The 16,357-nt window shown below is 37.4% G+C and overlaps 1 protein-coding gene across 4 annotated transcripts in view; it reads left to right on the top strand.

Annotated features, from left to right (window-relative positions):
- The window catches only part of HLCS (holocarboxylase synthetase), a 128,369-nt gene that overhangs the window by 6,775 nt on the left and 105,237 nt on the right, over window positions 1-16,357 (top strand). For all 4 annotated transcript variants that reach the window (XM_075771708.1, XM_075771713.1, XM_075771731.1 and 1 more), the window contains exons 3-5: window positions 649-811; window positions 3,566-4,512; window positions 7,702-7,884. In XM_075771708.1, the coding sequence (XP_075627823.1) occupies window positions 649-811; window positions 3,566-4,512; window positions 7,702-7,884 (1,293 nt within the window). The remainder of the gene's footprint in view (window positions 1-648; window positions 812-3,565; window positions 4,513-7,701; window positions 7,885-16,357) is intronic.

Genomic DNA, 16,357 nt, shown 5'->3' with positions numbered 1-16,357 from the left:
CTTACAGAATGTAATAATGGTCTCCTGCCATTTTCTATGTTACTTGAAGCTTTTATAGCCTTGATCTTTGGGAAGGGTGTCTTTGTACTCCCAATTTGCTTTCAGCACTTAGTGTGGATGTTGTTTTGTTTACTTCTTTCGGGACTGTAGCAGGTATGGCTCGCTACATGACCCTTCCTCAGTAGGGTCTTTTGATTGTGTTCAGTCTCGTACATTGACTTCTGTAGTCATGAAGGGTGCACTTTTTTTATGAAAGGAACTGTCAACTGAAAGCCTTCTGTAGTTGAGATGCGTTGTCTCATGATATTATTAGACGTAGTGGTGGTTTTGAACATGAGGCATCACAGAAAGAAGTCTTAAAAGTGATTCTGCCAATTTAGTGTTCTATAAGCGTAGTAGCTAACTTTTTTTTTAAAAGTACTTTCTTTAAAATTACTTCCAGTCCTTGGATTTGCCAGTTGTGCCGTTTTGGTTTGATAAAGTCCCTCTGTTGGCTTTGCCTGCTGTTGTGCTGCCTTTTAATAGCAGAATCCTTCAGGAAGGAAGGGCAGTTTTTATTTGCAGTTCATCTTGCAGATTCATAATACTGTTGGTATTTTGATTTTTTTTCTGTAACCTTTTCAAACTGAAAAACATGCTTTATTCTAGATTGTGAAGTGGTCAGACTATTGTTCACCGTTGGCCTATAAACCTGGTGAGCCTTATAAGTTAATTGCTGAAGCAAGTGTAGATAATTTCAGTAACCTTGGAATAGCATTCATGGAAGACAGGCTTCAAATGGATAACGGAATGGTGCCACACAAGATTGTTTGTAAGTATCTTCCCAAATAGTTTTTAATGGTAGAACATGTTTGTTTCACAGTTATTTTAGGACTGTGCATACAGTCTTTATACCTATATAAAAATCCATGATGTTTTGGCACAATGTTTTTTTCCTGTTGTCATTCTAGGCAATTGATCACTCTGTAGCTCTACCCTATTTTATAGTCAATACTGTGAAATACAGAGATCCTTGGAAAGTTAGACCACTCTTTGAGTGAGGAACTCTCTTTACAGAATATCTTACAAATGCAACAACAGAAATAACAGAAAAATGGATAAAAATTTTTTTGGAATAAACTCCCCTCTTTTTCTTCAGTGCCTCATGAGCTACTGCCAATAATTAACTTTAGTATGATGAGATCTCCTAGTATCCAATATGTACCTTTTGCACATACATGAATGTATAAATGTCACAAAGTTGAAGTTAGAGAAATATTTCTCTAAGTCTTGTCTGTTAGATTAACTAACCTATTTAGAAAAAAGGTACAGACGGTTTTAGACAAATACTCTCTTTTTTGAGCTTCGAAATGAAAGTGTATTCAAAGCTAAACATGGGTTGAGAATAATTGCTGTAACTTGAGCATCTTAATGCTTTAGATCACTGAGAAAAGCTCACAGATGCTTTCTAGACAGGAAGGGGGAACCAGGGGAAGGAGGGTGGTGTCATTGCAATTGAATTTTGAATTTTTGGTGGATGGTTTATTTCTTTAGGGGGTGATATTGATGATATCAAAACTATGACCCTTTGTGTCCTCATTAGTTTAATACTTTCAGCTAAGGCAGGGAGGGAGTTCGCGGCTAATTCCACAGAGAGGAGAAGGAAGTAGTCGTGGTTGTACTTGTAACACCATTCTTAAATAGCATTGTTGTCTGGGCTGTGGGAAGTCTGAGCTTCACCTCCCTTAGCTGCATGAGATTTCAACTTCTTTTTTTCCAGCACTGTTCTAAAAGTGCCATAATATGCATTCTGTAGGGTATTGTAGAGTAGTGGGTTCTCAGGGCGTAGAGCCACACTTTTTTGTTTGTTTGCTTTTTTGTTCAGCAACAGTCTCATTTCTTCCTGCCTAGTTGTGTCTTCTCAGCTGTGTTGATAAAACTGTGGGTCACATAGAATATAAAATAATGATTTGGGCTACAAAAAAAATCCTCTTCCCTGCCCCTCACCAAAAAAAGGGGGCTAGCGGGTTTTTTGTTTTGTTTTTGTATTTGGTTGTGGGGTGGTTTGTTTGCTTGGTTGTCCTTTTTTATGTAGATCATAGTCCATTGGCAGAAGTCAGGGAATGACAAAATCGAGAACAGTTAGCTGGGGTGCAAGAGGGTAGGAACATGCTCACAAATGTATCTGTGGTGAAACTCTGTCTCTTGGTGATGTTCTGCAAAAATATTTATGCAAGGAAGGGATGGAAGCTAAGAGAATGCCCCAGTCATTTACTTTTCAGAATGTTTTCTGGCTCATTTAGCTTCAGGTACTGTGTGCACGCTAGAACTGCTCCAGGACAACAGGCTGATGGAGGCTGTTGATGGAATAGCATGTAGGCTGGTAGCTGTGAAATTCTCCTGGGATGTGAAAAAACTAGGCAGAGGGGATATAGTTTCAAGGAAATGCAAGTATTGTTAAGTGAAGAAAGTGTTTAAACTTGGTTCTGATGTATTGTGTGCCAGTTGACTATTTTGTTAATCAATTTTCTCACCGAATTTTTTTGAGAAATCAGAAACAAAAATATAGTAAGTTTATTTGGCCTTATGGGAGTGCAGAAGGATTCAGTAAAATTTTTCAGACTTTGATTTGAAATATTTTTGTGGCTCAGCAGCTGAAAGAAAAATTACCTTATGAAGGGTATTTTTTCTCTCCTCTTTCTTATTTAGATTGCTCTGCAAATTTCACACTGACAGTAATCATCTTTGCCCTTCTTTCCTCACTTGTATTTGCCAGAAAAATTTTCTCTTTGCATTTCCATCCTTTGCAGGGGGAGAAAGGGGAAGGTTTAATAGTTCTTCCTATTTGCTAGTTTTCCCTAGGATTCTTAGCTCAGAGGTCTTGCTGTGGGTGGGTGTATATCCCTTTCTGCAGACTGAAAACTGTTCAGTTGTTTTTTGTTTTTTTTTACTGCCTTTCACTTGTGCCAAACTTCTATCTGCAGCCTTCAGCAATGCAAGAGACATGCTTCAAAGTTTCTATCTTACCCAATCTGATCACTTTATTATTTCAAAATAGCAGCAAGCAATTTTCTACCCTGCCCTTTTTAAGAGACCAGTATTTTTCCAAATGTACTTCCCTTGATTCATTTTGTCCTTTGCTGGGGACGGAGGCGCAGGCAAAATAACAAGCTGACAAGGTGATGCATTTGAGAACTTCCTAACCCTCCCACCCATAGACTATTGTTCTGTTAAGAACACATCCTCACTGTGTACAGTAGCAGTTGTGTTTTACTTTTGTGTGAGTATTTTTGCACTCACAATAAATGTCAGTTTGTTTAAACGTGCCTTGTAAATATTGAGTGTTGTGCTTTCAGTCAGACTTCCCTGAAACAGTCATTAGAGTAAATTACTTGTGTTATGAGTGCAAATTTATTATGTTCTTGGGAGGGGGGTGGTGTTAGGATTTGGTGTATTAAACCAGTGCAAGTCTTGCTATTGTAGATGATTTGTACTGAAATTGAATCTAAATCCCACTGTGGTAGTGTTATTCATCATAACTCTTTTAATATAATTTTTATAACCCCTTTTTCTTAAACTCTTCCAGCTGTCCATTTACAGGAATCTACTCTGAAGGAGTTGGCCCAGGTGGCACCATCTGTAAAAGAGCAAAGTATAAGCAGTACACAAATGGATGAAGTAACTCCTGCTGCTACTTTTGGGACTATGGTTAAATCAGAATTAGGAGTAGCTGAGTCTGCAGGACGAGGTGAAGAGGAGAAATCCAAGCTAGAGAAAGATCGTGAGCATGAAGATGAATCCAACAGTCTGTCTGACAAAGAGACAGGTGCTGGAGAACATCATCACTTGCATCTTTCCAGCTGTCATGAATGCCTGCAACTTGAAAACAGTACTATTGAATCGGTCAAATTTGCCTCTGCAGAAAACATTCCAGAGCTTTCTGATGATTGCAAAAGCAAACTGGAAGAGAAGAATGACGACTGTCTAGTAAGAGGAATAAAGAGAGTAAACTTTGCTGGAAAGTCCCCTAATGTATTGATTTATCTTGGCTCTGAAACTGCAAAAGTGGAATTTGAGCAGTTAAAATCAATCCTTCAAGAATGCATTGGTATAGACAGCTACACCATCTACCAGCTGCGTGAGGAACAAGTTCTGAAAGATCCATGGATTGATAATGCGCTGCTGTTGATCATTGCCACAGAGGAGCCTATTTCTGAGGAGAACCACAAAGAATTTATCAAGTTTTTATCTAAAGGTGGAAAGATTCTAGGATTTTCTTCATCTTTTACATTTGATGGCGTACAAATAAAGAGAAAAAAAAACCTGAAGAAGACTGTTCATGAATTAGTGGTCTCTAAAATGGACAGCACTGAAGTTAAGTTGAATCTTTTGCTCAGTGGCTATATTTTTGAGGAAGTGATGAAGGAAGATACCAAAGTGAAGACATTGAGTCGATTAAATAATGCTGATGAAGATACAATTATTGTTCATGTGACTTACGGAGACAGTGGAGGAGAAGCCATTCTTTCTCAGGTACTGTGTATGCAGAAGCATTAATTTGCTCATTGCTACATGATGTTGTAGTATGCTAAAAAATTCGCTTGTTCCCATTGCATGCTCTTGGGGATGCTTGTCAAGGGGAGGTACCACAGTGGGTGGTAGAGGAGAGAGCAGATTTGCATGATAAGCAAGCATCTTCAAGAGCAGAGCTATCCTTTCCTTCCTGCTAGAAGTTGTGCAGTGATAGAACTGTGCATTTTGCCTATTTTGGGAGGTGGGAACAGGAAGAGCCAAGTTGTTGGTGGACTTGGAGTGAACGCTTATACTGACAAGATAAAAAACAGAGACATGCTTACAAAAGTATGAACTGTGGTGAAGCAGAGAGTCGGGAGAGGACGTAAAATAAACCTTGCAAGAAACTTGAAAGATGTCTTCTCTTAAGGTTTAAGGTAAAGGTAGCCAGGACTTCTGGAAATCTGACTAGGGAGTGAGAGTGTCCCAGCCTCTATTACTTGTTGTATGCCATGTCTAGAAAAACTGCTGTATAATTCTTGCTTGAGCAAGTAACTACATGATAAAGGTTAGTGTGACTGCACTGAAATGCCATTGTTGATTTAAGTCTGTTGTTTCTTTTTTGCTAGTATTGCTACCATTTTCTTAGTTATATTCTATTTGTATCTTAATGTTATGAAGCAAACTATTTTTTGTTTTCTTTAGCAGTGTTTTGATTAAGGCTAATTTCTAGATGGATGTTAGGTTCATAATATTGCATTGCTGTTCTGTCGTTTAAAAAACCCCTTTATTCAACTGGAATGCATTTTTTTCTGTTTACTATCAAAATTAAAGTTCTAAAACTTGTGTTTTGTTTTCTAAACCTTGACATGTTTTCAGTCAGTAATATATGCTCCTTTTTTTATTTTTTTAGTTGGGGGTGTGGGCGAGAATCTAGTCTGCTGGAAGCTTGCTTCCTGAGTCTTACTTCAGGCTTTAAACTTTTAAATGTTTAACATTCTGCACCTAGCAAATAGCTCAGAGCACCTGGGGGACAGAAGTGGAGGAGTCTAGAATGAGAGAAAATCTTACTCATTCTACTTATGAATAATAATATAGGTACCTCTCCAGTGTTACGGTATTGTGATGTCTGTTAAAAAACCCCAAAACAACCAAAACCAACAAACAAACCAACCCCACACCCCCTCAAAAAGTTAATCAACAGATAAGTTTGAGTGTTCATAATTTTTTTTTGTTATTGTTACTCTCTGTCTTCCTGGATAATGGGTAAGGAAGCTTCTGTGGCTGTGTTAAAGATAAATGTTGGTCACTGATTATTTAAATATTCACAGATATCTGGCTAAAGTTTTGAGTGATAGAGAGGCTGATAAGAGGTACCATTAAGTTTAGAAAATAAGTCTGTGCCTCGGAAGTATGTGTCTACCTGGGTGTATAACCTGTGCTATTAAATCTAGGGAGATTTCAGCCATTTCATAGTAAAACTTTTAAAGTGAGCTGGGAAGCAACTTGCACATTTTGAGTTAGCCTCAGTAGGAGCAGAGGTAAACACTTTCTGTTTAGCATGGCTGTTCACAATTACATTACTTCCCTTACTCTGTCTTTGCTTTCAAGCAGCACATTGAGAAACGCAGAGAAAGATTTATTTACAAGTAATTAAGTAGATGAGGAATATAATGGAGCTGAACAAACTTTATGAAATAATCTAGGACTTATTTTTACCAATATTTTAGTTACAGGAGAACTTTCTCAGGAGCCCAGAGCACTCAAATTTAACTGCTCACGTATCGGGTAGCATACGCTCTTCTAGCAATTACGTAATTCAGAAATATTCATCAGGTTTCTTAGAAGTGTTTTTGTCTCTTATCAGTTTATCAGATTAAATCTGCTAGCTTTTTGGAAACTGTTATACATAGTAGCATGTTTATAGCTTTATGTAGGAAGCTTTGCCACCCATGTGCTGTATGCTTGTACTAGAAAATTGATTAGATACTGTTGCTATCCGTTTCTGCAAGTTCCATGGTAAAACCTGCTTTGCTGTACCGTTTAAATTGACCCTTCTGCTGTAGTAAAACTTAATACTGCAGAGGTTTTCCTCAGAAAAAGGGCATTACAGTATAGCTTCAAAAATCAGATTAAAAGGATTAGTGTGTCATTTTATAATTTTAAATGACTTCCAGTCTGGATTTGAAAAGCCTTATTGTTTTCTCTTCAGGGGACCGACAGTGACATCAGCCATTAAATATTCTGTCACAGACTTGTTTTTTCCCTTTTTTCTGTACTCTTCACTCCCCCATTTCAGCATATTTCACTGAATTTCAATAAAATAGATCATATATGAAAGATGAAGAACATCGTTAAGATGTGCAAAATTAGAGAACAAAGATAAAAGCTTGTGATTTTCATTAAATGAATATACATACAGTAGGCTACAAAGGCTTCTAAATGTCTTGGAACACTTATTTAAAAAACAAAAACCACCAAACACAAAAAACCCACAAAACAACAAACCAAAAAGGAGGTCTAGAAAGGATTTTTTTTTTTTTTCCTTCTGCATTTCATTTCTACTTTTAAGCATCTGCTTCAGCCTTGAGGAGTGATTCTCTCTAAGGTGGTGTTCTGGGGTTCTTAGTTCTCTTTAGGACAGAAGCATTTCTTTATCTGCACTAATTGTAACTTAATTCATGTGACACCATATAGACTGGCTCAGCTTGAGTTCTAAGTATCTTGTGCAACCTTTGATAAAGCTCTTTAAAATTGAAAGTAATTCTGATTTTGTACAAACCAGAATATGACCAATATTGCTGCTGGTTCTAGGTTGTTAGCAGACATGAAAAGCAGAAGGAGAAGTTTAAATTAGTAAATACAAGTTTGAACAACTCCTTCAGGAAAAGACCAATTTATTAAGAAGGGATATTTTGTGTAGGTTTTAGAGAAAATTGTAGTGTACTGGCAACTGTGATCCCTGAATCAGAAACTATAAATATATAGGTATTCCCTTGTTTATTAAGATAATAAAGCCCTACTTGTGTAGATATGATGAAGACATGAGAAACTTGTAAATGGCAGTAGTAACACTGGATAATTCAGCAACCACAGTCAGGACAAAGCTGCTTTTAGAACTGTTGTGCTTATATCTCTCTGCCATGCTAAAATGTGTAATACTAATTTTACTTTATTTTTTAATTATTCCCTTTACACATATCCTACCAGGCACACTTGGAACTAGATATCAATTCTATGGATGTCCAAACTGAAGAGGATTTTAATTTGCTTAAGATAAGCAACACAAAGAGATATGAAGTTCTCAAAGAGATCCTGATATCGCTTGGCCTGAGTTGTGAATTAAGTGAGATTCCTATGTTAACACCTATTTACCTTCTGTCTCCTGATGAGGTAAGGCTTCTGCTTACATTTCAGTTGTTTGAGATTTGCCCTACAAGAGAAATTCAGTGTTCACTTAAATACAGCTTGTTTCTTATGTGATATTTTTGTTTGGTGAGGTTTACATATGTATTACAGGTAAGTAAAAAGTTTAATTTCTACTCTGCCACTATTTTGTTACCTGCTAGTAGTAGTTTTGAATTTAACAATGGGGAAATTGTGCAGGGTTAACTTTTCAGATATTTGCTATATTTCTGTGAAGAACTCTTATGCTCATTTGCATGCTTCTGCAATATCAAAACACAAGGACTGTAGTAAGCTATAGAAAGAACTGATTTGAAATATAGGATTTGTTTTTCTTTTAAAAAGAGGTAGAAAGTTCTGTATAGGCTGGCAACAAAAGATCAAACCCAAATTATGGGAAATGATGTGGACCGAAACTGAAAGACCTGAATTAGTAAAGAGGAGAGTGTGATTACACAATGAAGACCTTTATTCCTGAGGATGTTGTAATATTTCTTGGAAATAGCATAGCTTCTTGTAATTCAAATAGTCATCTGACTATTCTGGACTTCTCAATTTAAGACATTGCTATGAAGAATTGTGAAGAACATATAAAGCAGTAATTTTAACTTTTTTTTTCTCCTAAACATGACTTCAAATACATACGAACCGTATTATATTGATCTGAAGGGGTGAAGCAGTAGGTGATTAAAAAGCAATACAGGCTACTCAGACTCTTTTGAAGTTGTTCTTTCCAATCCATGTAGGGTTGTCATGACTTGCTCCTAGCATGCTTGTCTGATTCCTGCTCCTTTTCTGTACCACCCGAACATTAGCACAGCAATGAGATCCCTGTCTTTAGGGGAACTCAACTACTGAAACTCCTCCTTGGATGCCTGTTTCCAGCAGTATTGTGTATAACCTCCTTTTTTTGGCTACAGGATCAATCAGTGAACAAAGTGACGTATTGCAGCTGAATTTTTTAAAGTAACTTGGATGATATTTTAGATTTAGATTGTACTGTTCAAATACCGCTTCAGTAATCAGAAAGATTAATCCTTAGCCTCCTCTTTGTAAAACTGAATGAACCCCAGCTTCCTCATTCTCTTCTTATAGATGTGTTGAGTACTCCTAACCTCTTTGTGGTTGCTTTTCAAGGAATCCTAACTAGAAATTCTTTGTGTAAGCTGAAGTCTGCTTTCCAAAGACCTAACTCTGCTGCTTCCCGTCTCAGCCTTCCTCCAGATCTTGGTTTCTCATGGTTGCTACAGCCAGTGCTGCTGTCTGACCAAAAAGAAAGAAATTCTTCCCTATGAGCAGTAAATCCAGAAGAATTATCTATATGTGTGGCAGGTGTGGAAACAAAACCCATTTAGCCATTTTGACTAATATGAAATATACTCTATACAGAAGACTTGTAGTTTATTGAACTCTTCCTTTTTTTAATTCTCCTCCTTCACTCTTCATGATTGTTTCTCTCCTATGTACTTGCAATTTTCAAACATTCCATGAATAAAAAAGTTAGCTAATTTCTATCCAAACTTGCCACCTAGTGGCATATTACAGGTTGCAGGCCATCCATTAAAGGTATTTTTCCAATGTATACTGTATAGCTAAAGTTTATACCAAAATTAGGTTTTTAAATGTTGTTTTTCCACAGGTTTTTTAAATGGTAGTTTATCTATGCTTATATGTGTAGTCATTGTTTCAATGGCTTTTCCTTTAGCCATGATGTGCTTCCAGAATATTGTGTGGAAGGAAGTTGAAACTTGTGTGTAAAAACTACAGTTAATAATGAAGAGATAGCGTATTAAAGTAAATAAGTATGTAATAGTTCAGCTTTCTAACAAGTTATTTATTTTTCTCCATACATCATGTTCTATATAGGTCTTCTTGCTTTCCTAGGGAGCAAGGAGATACCAGAAATATACCTGACAGGTGAATAATTTGAGGAAATACTTAAACATGTTTAAGATCAGAGTGAGTCAGTAGTACTGAAAATGGAGGAGATTGTCTTGCAAACTGTAGTACTCTTGAACTTCCTTCCTTTTTAATTGCTATTTTTATGGAGAACTTGTCCAGTACAAGTCACTGGGGATGTATTGAATAGTATATTCCTTCCCTGAGAGATTATCGAAGTACTGCTCATTGACAGCAAGTGAGTTTTGGATGATTTTCTTATTTTTCACTGTAATAAGAAATGTCATAATCAGTCAACTAACTATCAAGCAAGCTCAATGTCCTGTTAACAGTTCCAAAAATGGAAGAACAGCAAACACACTTCTCTTTTTTCTAAAAGTTGGCAGTTCACTAATGATTCCTCACCCCCAAACTGAAGGTTGCATCTGTACCACTATGTTTAAAAGCCATTGGTAGACCTAACTTTGTCAGATTTTTCTAATCAATTTTAGAAACTACAAGCTCCTTTTGCTTATGTGGAAGAAATAATAACTGATTTTGCTCTGCATTTTCTACACCATTAAGAAAAAATGTACTTTTTTCTTTTAGTAATTTTTAAATTCTTTATATTTAAAGTCCTAGTTTGGCTAGTTTTTTATTTCTGATCTATAAACTTCAATTTACAGTAGAGCTGTACCCTGTTCTGTGTGATTTCCTTGGTTTCTCTTCCTCGCTCCCTTTCCTCCTTTATCAGTTAAGAACTTTCATCAGACCTATTTTCTACTTCATTGTGGACATCAAATAGAACTTTCTCAACTTTATTATATTAATAAATAGCTTCATTTGTCCTTTGCTCTGCCTACAATTCCTGAACAATCTGTGGCTTTTTGCATCATTGTTGTGATGCTGTTAATAATCCCATCAAATCTATTGTGTTGTTTGGTATAAATTTGATTATTAAGACTTTCAGATCTTCCTATCTACTCTCCGAGTCTTGGACAGTGCCTTTTACAATGTAATTTTTAGCTGCTTCTGAGGGGTGGATTGGAAGAAAATTTTTTTCCTCCTTAGGATTCACATTTTGCAGTTTTAGTTTCTAGTTTATATGTTTATCATGTATCTTAAAGTCACAGTTTTACTACATGGACTAAAAAAATCCAATAAAATATGAGCAGAACTAGCATTAGCTTTCTGAAAATCAGCATAACTTTAGAATTTGGGGAGACAATTTTTTTTAATTCCTTAAAAAAAAAAACCCCAAACCAAACAACTAATTCTGGGGAGAAGAGTTGATTTTTGACTTTTAAGTGTTCGGGATTTCATACATGTTATCTATTACTTTTTCTAAGTTTATCTATATTAAAAACTGGGGGGTAGTTTGATGTATGAAAAAAGAAGCAAAAGTATAATTAGCTCACATAATTAAATTTGAATGTAGTGTCCTTTTCTTTGGAAAAAGACTTGGAAAGGCAGATGTTAGTATTTCATGAGGAGTTATGAAGTTTGTAATGCACTTTTTGCCTTTTGCATATGAAAAGAAAATTTTAGTTTAGGGTGGAATGTAGGAGACTTGGGAAGAAATATTTAAACCTTGACAGTAGTTACATTGAAAATTACACAATTAAATTTTACCACTCAAGAAAAATACATTAGGAAACGGGACGGTCAAGCTTTTTAAAAAGTGATACATTGACTGCATATGGCTAAGCCAAACTAGATTTATGCTGCTGATACAGTTCTAAAACAGGCAGAGGTTTCCAGCTGTGCTATATGCAAGTTGGAGATGGGATGAGTTGGATGCTCTGCTTGTCAGTAGAAAGTTAAAATGTCAGACTGAGGTAATTTATTAATTTTTTGTGTATATTGCAGTTCTCAAATAATGTTACTGCTGTGATTGATTCCCATATCTTGGAGATCTTAACTTTTACTCTTTTTTTTTTTTTTTTTCCCTCTTTCCTTCTGTGTTTCTTTTGTTCACCTGGCTTTTTCTTAAAATGTCCACAGGCTTTACCAGTCTGAGATTGAAATTCTGGTAATACTATGGCTTCAAATTCAAATAAAAGCTCCAGTATCTGCATAATATATGATAATGTCCATCTGTCAAGAGGTCTAGATCTTACCATGTAGAATTATGCTAGTCCAACATCAGTGAGCCCTAGCTGAGGGTTGTGTTGAATGATTGCTGAGACAGTGTGCTTCTTATTCCTGATATCCTTTCTTGTAAATGGAGCGTAAGGTAGGGGGCCTGGAAAGTAACAGCACTCGAGGCTACTCTTTCATCACAAGATTTTTTTGCACTAAGGCTTGCAAGTGTGGTTTGCTTCAGATACAGGCATATGGACATTTTTAAATTTGGTTAACTGGGAAGAATCCATATTATATTGATACAGTGCTACAACAACAAGGAAGGCAGTGTTTGAACGAAGAGCAATATAGTTTGAAAGGCAGGTTACTTGCCTGTTAATCGTTTGGTAAAATCTGCACAATTTATTGGTGTTAAATGTAGTTTTAGAGACCAGTATTGATATTGAAATGCAGCACCTTTTTTCTTTTCCTCTTTCCTTGATCTGGTGTAGAGCAGTTAAGCAAATTGTAGACTTGCACATTGCTGCAAAAAGAGAATTCTGTGTCACTGTGGTGCAGGCTGAACTCAAAGTGTTGAAACAAATGGTGATCACTGTAAGCCTGTTGTCTGGCACCCATATGTTCAGTGGCAGCTTCAAGCATAGAGATCTGATTTTTTCTGGAGCTTTGCCTTTAAATGCCCAAATATTGGCTCTTTCATATTGCCATCTTAAAGGATAATTTTTCAGACGTAAATGCTAGGATTGTATTTTATTGCCATACGTTGCAGCGTAACATCTTCTAGGTTGCAAAATAAGAATTCACTTCTTGAAGAATGAGAGAGATTTGTCAGAACAGTGATTATTTGTATTAGGAAATACATTACACTCACACATTTGCTAATCTGAAGCTTCTTAAACTTGACTACTAACTCCTTAGGCTGTGTTAGGCTGAGTCACTTTTTTCAGTATCTTCCAAATGGATGGTGGCCAAATGATGAAATGTAATCAGTTTTCATCACTTCAGCTCAGCCAGTAACCATCTTTTAAACAGTACATTCTTCCGGAATAATAAACAATCAATACAAACATATTGGCTGAAGCTTGAAGTTGGGGGTTTTAACTCTAGTTTATTGGAGACAGAAAGAGTAATTTAAAAAGTGCAATTGAATGTATCTCTTGAATTTCAAACGTTCCTTCAAAGGACACTTTGAGATACAAAATATTGCACTCACAAGGGTAATGCAGTACGAAGATGACTTTGTATTTGAATTACTCTGTATACTACAGCACAATCAGAATTCAGTCAGACCAAATTCACATGTCTTGAGCTGCAGTTTTGATTCTGTGATGGCATTGGCTGTTTTTAAATTCCAAGTCCATTATGTCACAACGAAAGTATGAAGTTACTTTATCATGAATAAATCTTTCTTTGAGGATGGGAAACTTGAACTCTCAGCTAACACTATAATGAACCTAGATTTCAGGGTACATTTCAAGACAATTGTTTCTTAAATATTTCCATGTATATTAACTTATGTTGTAGAACTTGAGATTCAACTGTGAAACTTCAGAGGTTTTTTAAAAATTTCCAGTGCTAAAATCAGGGATAGTTATACTGAAACTCTAAAGCCTTATTTTTATTGCTGTCCAAGCTTCGTGCTTAAAAGGAACCAAAAATGTATAATCTACAAAATAGGAGACTTCCTTATTTTCTCCTGTCGTCCTCAAAGCATAAGCATCATCCCTGCCTTTTCACCAGTAAGAAAAAAAGCAAGAGCCCTTTGGAAATATTTATTCCAGAAAGGAAATTTGTTCTTTGCTCTAGCTCAGAAGTAAACTGAGAGCTGAGAAAAATGTTGAATGAAAAACACACCATGTCAGAGATCTGAAAGGATTCTATTGATTACTGATAAATAGTTTGTGTCTAACATTTTTTATTTTTGTTAATGTATTATATGTATTATTTCAAATGTACAGTGCATTGTTGCCAGAAGTCTTTGCCTGTACTTGAAAGCTTTGCCAGTTGGTTTCTCGGCTAGGAATGAAAATGTATTTTATGGCAAAGTTGCTTTGGGGGCGGGGGGAAGTAGATAGAGCAATGTAAATTCATCTGTACCAGTAAAAATGTGTATTTGCTGGAACAGCTTATTCTTTTTGGGAAATTGATTTAATGTATGCCATCTGTGGAACTCTTTTTGCTATTAAAAGCTGTGTTTCTACTAGGCTGGTTAGGCAATGCAGTGCATTTGGCAAACCATTCGTGTTCTGACAGGTAGTATGCTTTTTCCTCTTAAGTGACTTTCTGAAGAATTTATCTGTAAAACTTAACCCAAGGGCTGCTAACAAAGTACTCTCAATTAAAAATATTTGTAACTTAACTCCATGTGCTTAGGGTTTGGTTTTTTTTCCCTAATAAATTCAAAGTTATTTGTTGGCTTCCAAGGCTTCGAGGTGTGCTTGTGTGCAGGGAGGGTGGGTTTGCTTTTGTTTGTTTTGTATTCTTTCCTTTCCTCAGATTAACTTTTGTTGCTTTATAACAAAACTTGCAAACCCAGAGGGTTTTACCCCAAGCTGGCAGCTAAGCGCCATGCAGCTGCTCGCTTGCTCCCCCCATGTTGCGATGGGGGTGAGAATCGGAAGGGTGACAGTGAGAAAACTCATGGGTTGAGATACAGACAGTTTAATAGGTAAAGCAGAAGCCACGCACACAAGCAAAGCAAGACAAGTAATTCATTCAACACTTCCCATCAGCAGGTGGGTGTTCAGCCATCTCCAGGAAGGCAGGGCTCTATCACGCCTAATGGTGACTTGGGAAGAGAAACACCATCACATTGAATGCTGCCCCCTCCCTCCCCACACCCCCTCAGCCCACGTTCATTATAAGCTGAGCATGATGTCATATGGTATGGAATATCCCTTTGGTCAGTTGGGGTCAGCTGTCCTGACTGTGTCCTCTCCCAACTTCTTGTGTACCCCCAGCCATCCTGCTGGCAGGGCGGCGTGAGAAGCGCAAAAGGCCTTGGCTTTGTGTAAGCACTGCTCAGCAATAACAGAAAACACCTCTATATAGCAAAAACATCTCTATGTTATCAACACTGTTTCTAGCACAAATCCAAAACATAGCCCCATACTAGCTACTATGAAGAAAGTTAACTCTATCTTAACTGAAACCAGGGCAAGGGGTCACACCAATTGTGAACCAAAACTATTTCAGTCGTGTTGTCATTCATTGAAAAGCTCAATGTCTGGATTCTAATAATAGTCCTACTACGCTGGTGTTCAAGTGTGTGGTTCTAAAAAGAACGGTCCTCTAAGAGGGGGTGGTTATTTCAGTAGCTCTTCCTCACCATCAGCATTCAAGGTAATGAAGGTACATAGGGACCATCTCCTGCTTCAACAGTTCAGAGCTCTCTTGGTCAGAAGAAAGCAGAAAGCCATTCTTCTGAGAGCTAATGCACCCTGAGGTGTGAGACCCTGCAGATTCCTGGTTTGTGCCCACTTCCAGAGGCGAGAAGTTTGCCAGCTAAGCTCTCTGCAGGTTCAGCACGGAAAAAGTCCATTCTCAGAAATCCTTAAGCCACGTAGCGCTTTTTGGGCACCAGCTCTGTGATAGTGCTGGGCATAAGATGAGGGAACTCGATGGCACAGCAGAATGAATTGTAGAGATTGAAGGTGATGTGTTGTTACTTCACATTTGTGAACGGCTGAGTGATTATGGTCAATTACTGTGGTTTACCAAGCCCATGTAATTTCTTAATCTCAGCAGAGTAGCTGAGAGGAGTGATGCTCCCCTGTTTGCAGTCCTGACCCTCTCTAGCATACAGAGGGAGGATGAAGTACAGGACTTGAAGGTAGGTGCAGCATGAGTGAGGATGGATAGAAAAGGGAAGAGGAGGAAATCTGCAGATGGGAAACCAAGTTCTTGTTTCTCAGTGATATTTCCTCTTGTACCTCAGTGAACAGTTTTGTCAAACTTGTCATACAGTTGTGTAGTAGACGGAGGTGGAATAAGTACTGTATATTTTAGCACATTTTCTTCTTTCTCCTCAGTCTTCTATTATTCTGCATACCATTGTTAGTGTAGTTTCCTAATAAATCTGCCAATTCTTCAGTAAGATTTTTAAACTTTTGGGTTCCAAATATTTGGTAGAGGTAAAAGCTTAAAAGAAGCTGAGGTTCTATAGCAAACTTTATAACACAGAGTCCAGGGCAGGATGCTTTTCAAAGCTAGTTTTATGTCAAGGCAGCCTGTCAGTCTTGCCTGGCAATAAAGAGATGCTGGTGGGACTGCCAGTCTGCCTAAACACCATTCTGACAGAAACCACCCCCCCACTTCTACACTTGCTTGCCCCCCTGCCCCCCAGTTGGCAGGGCAAGTAGTAGTAAAGAGGCAGGAACTTGTGAGAGACTGAGTGTGCTGCTGTGAAGGGAGGAAAGGGATGTCATTGGCATTTGAGGTATGGGAGCTTGGAGGTACAGAGTAGATGTTGGGGAACGGTACCAGCCCTATGTATAGC

This window comes from Balearica regulorum, chromosome 1 (assembly GCF_011004875.1).
Source record: "Balearica regulorum gibbericeps isolate bBalReg1 chromosome 1, bBalReg1.pri, whole genome shotgun sequence".
Taxonomy (NCBI): domain Eukaryota; kingdom Metazoa; phylum Chordata; class Aves; order Gruiformes; family Gruidae; genus Balearica; species Balearica regulorum.
Note: the sequence above shows the minus strand (reverse complement) of the source record. Positions and strands in the feature narration are given on the sequence as shown.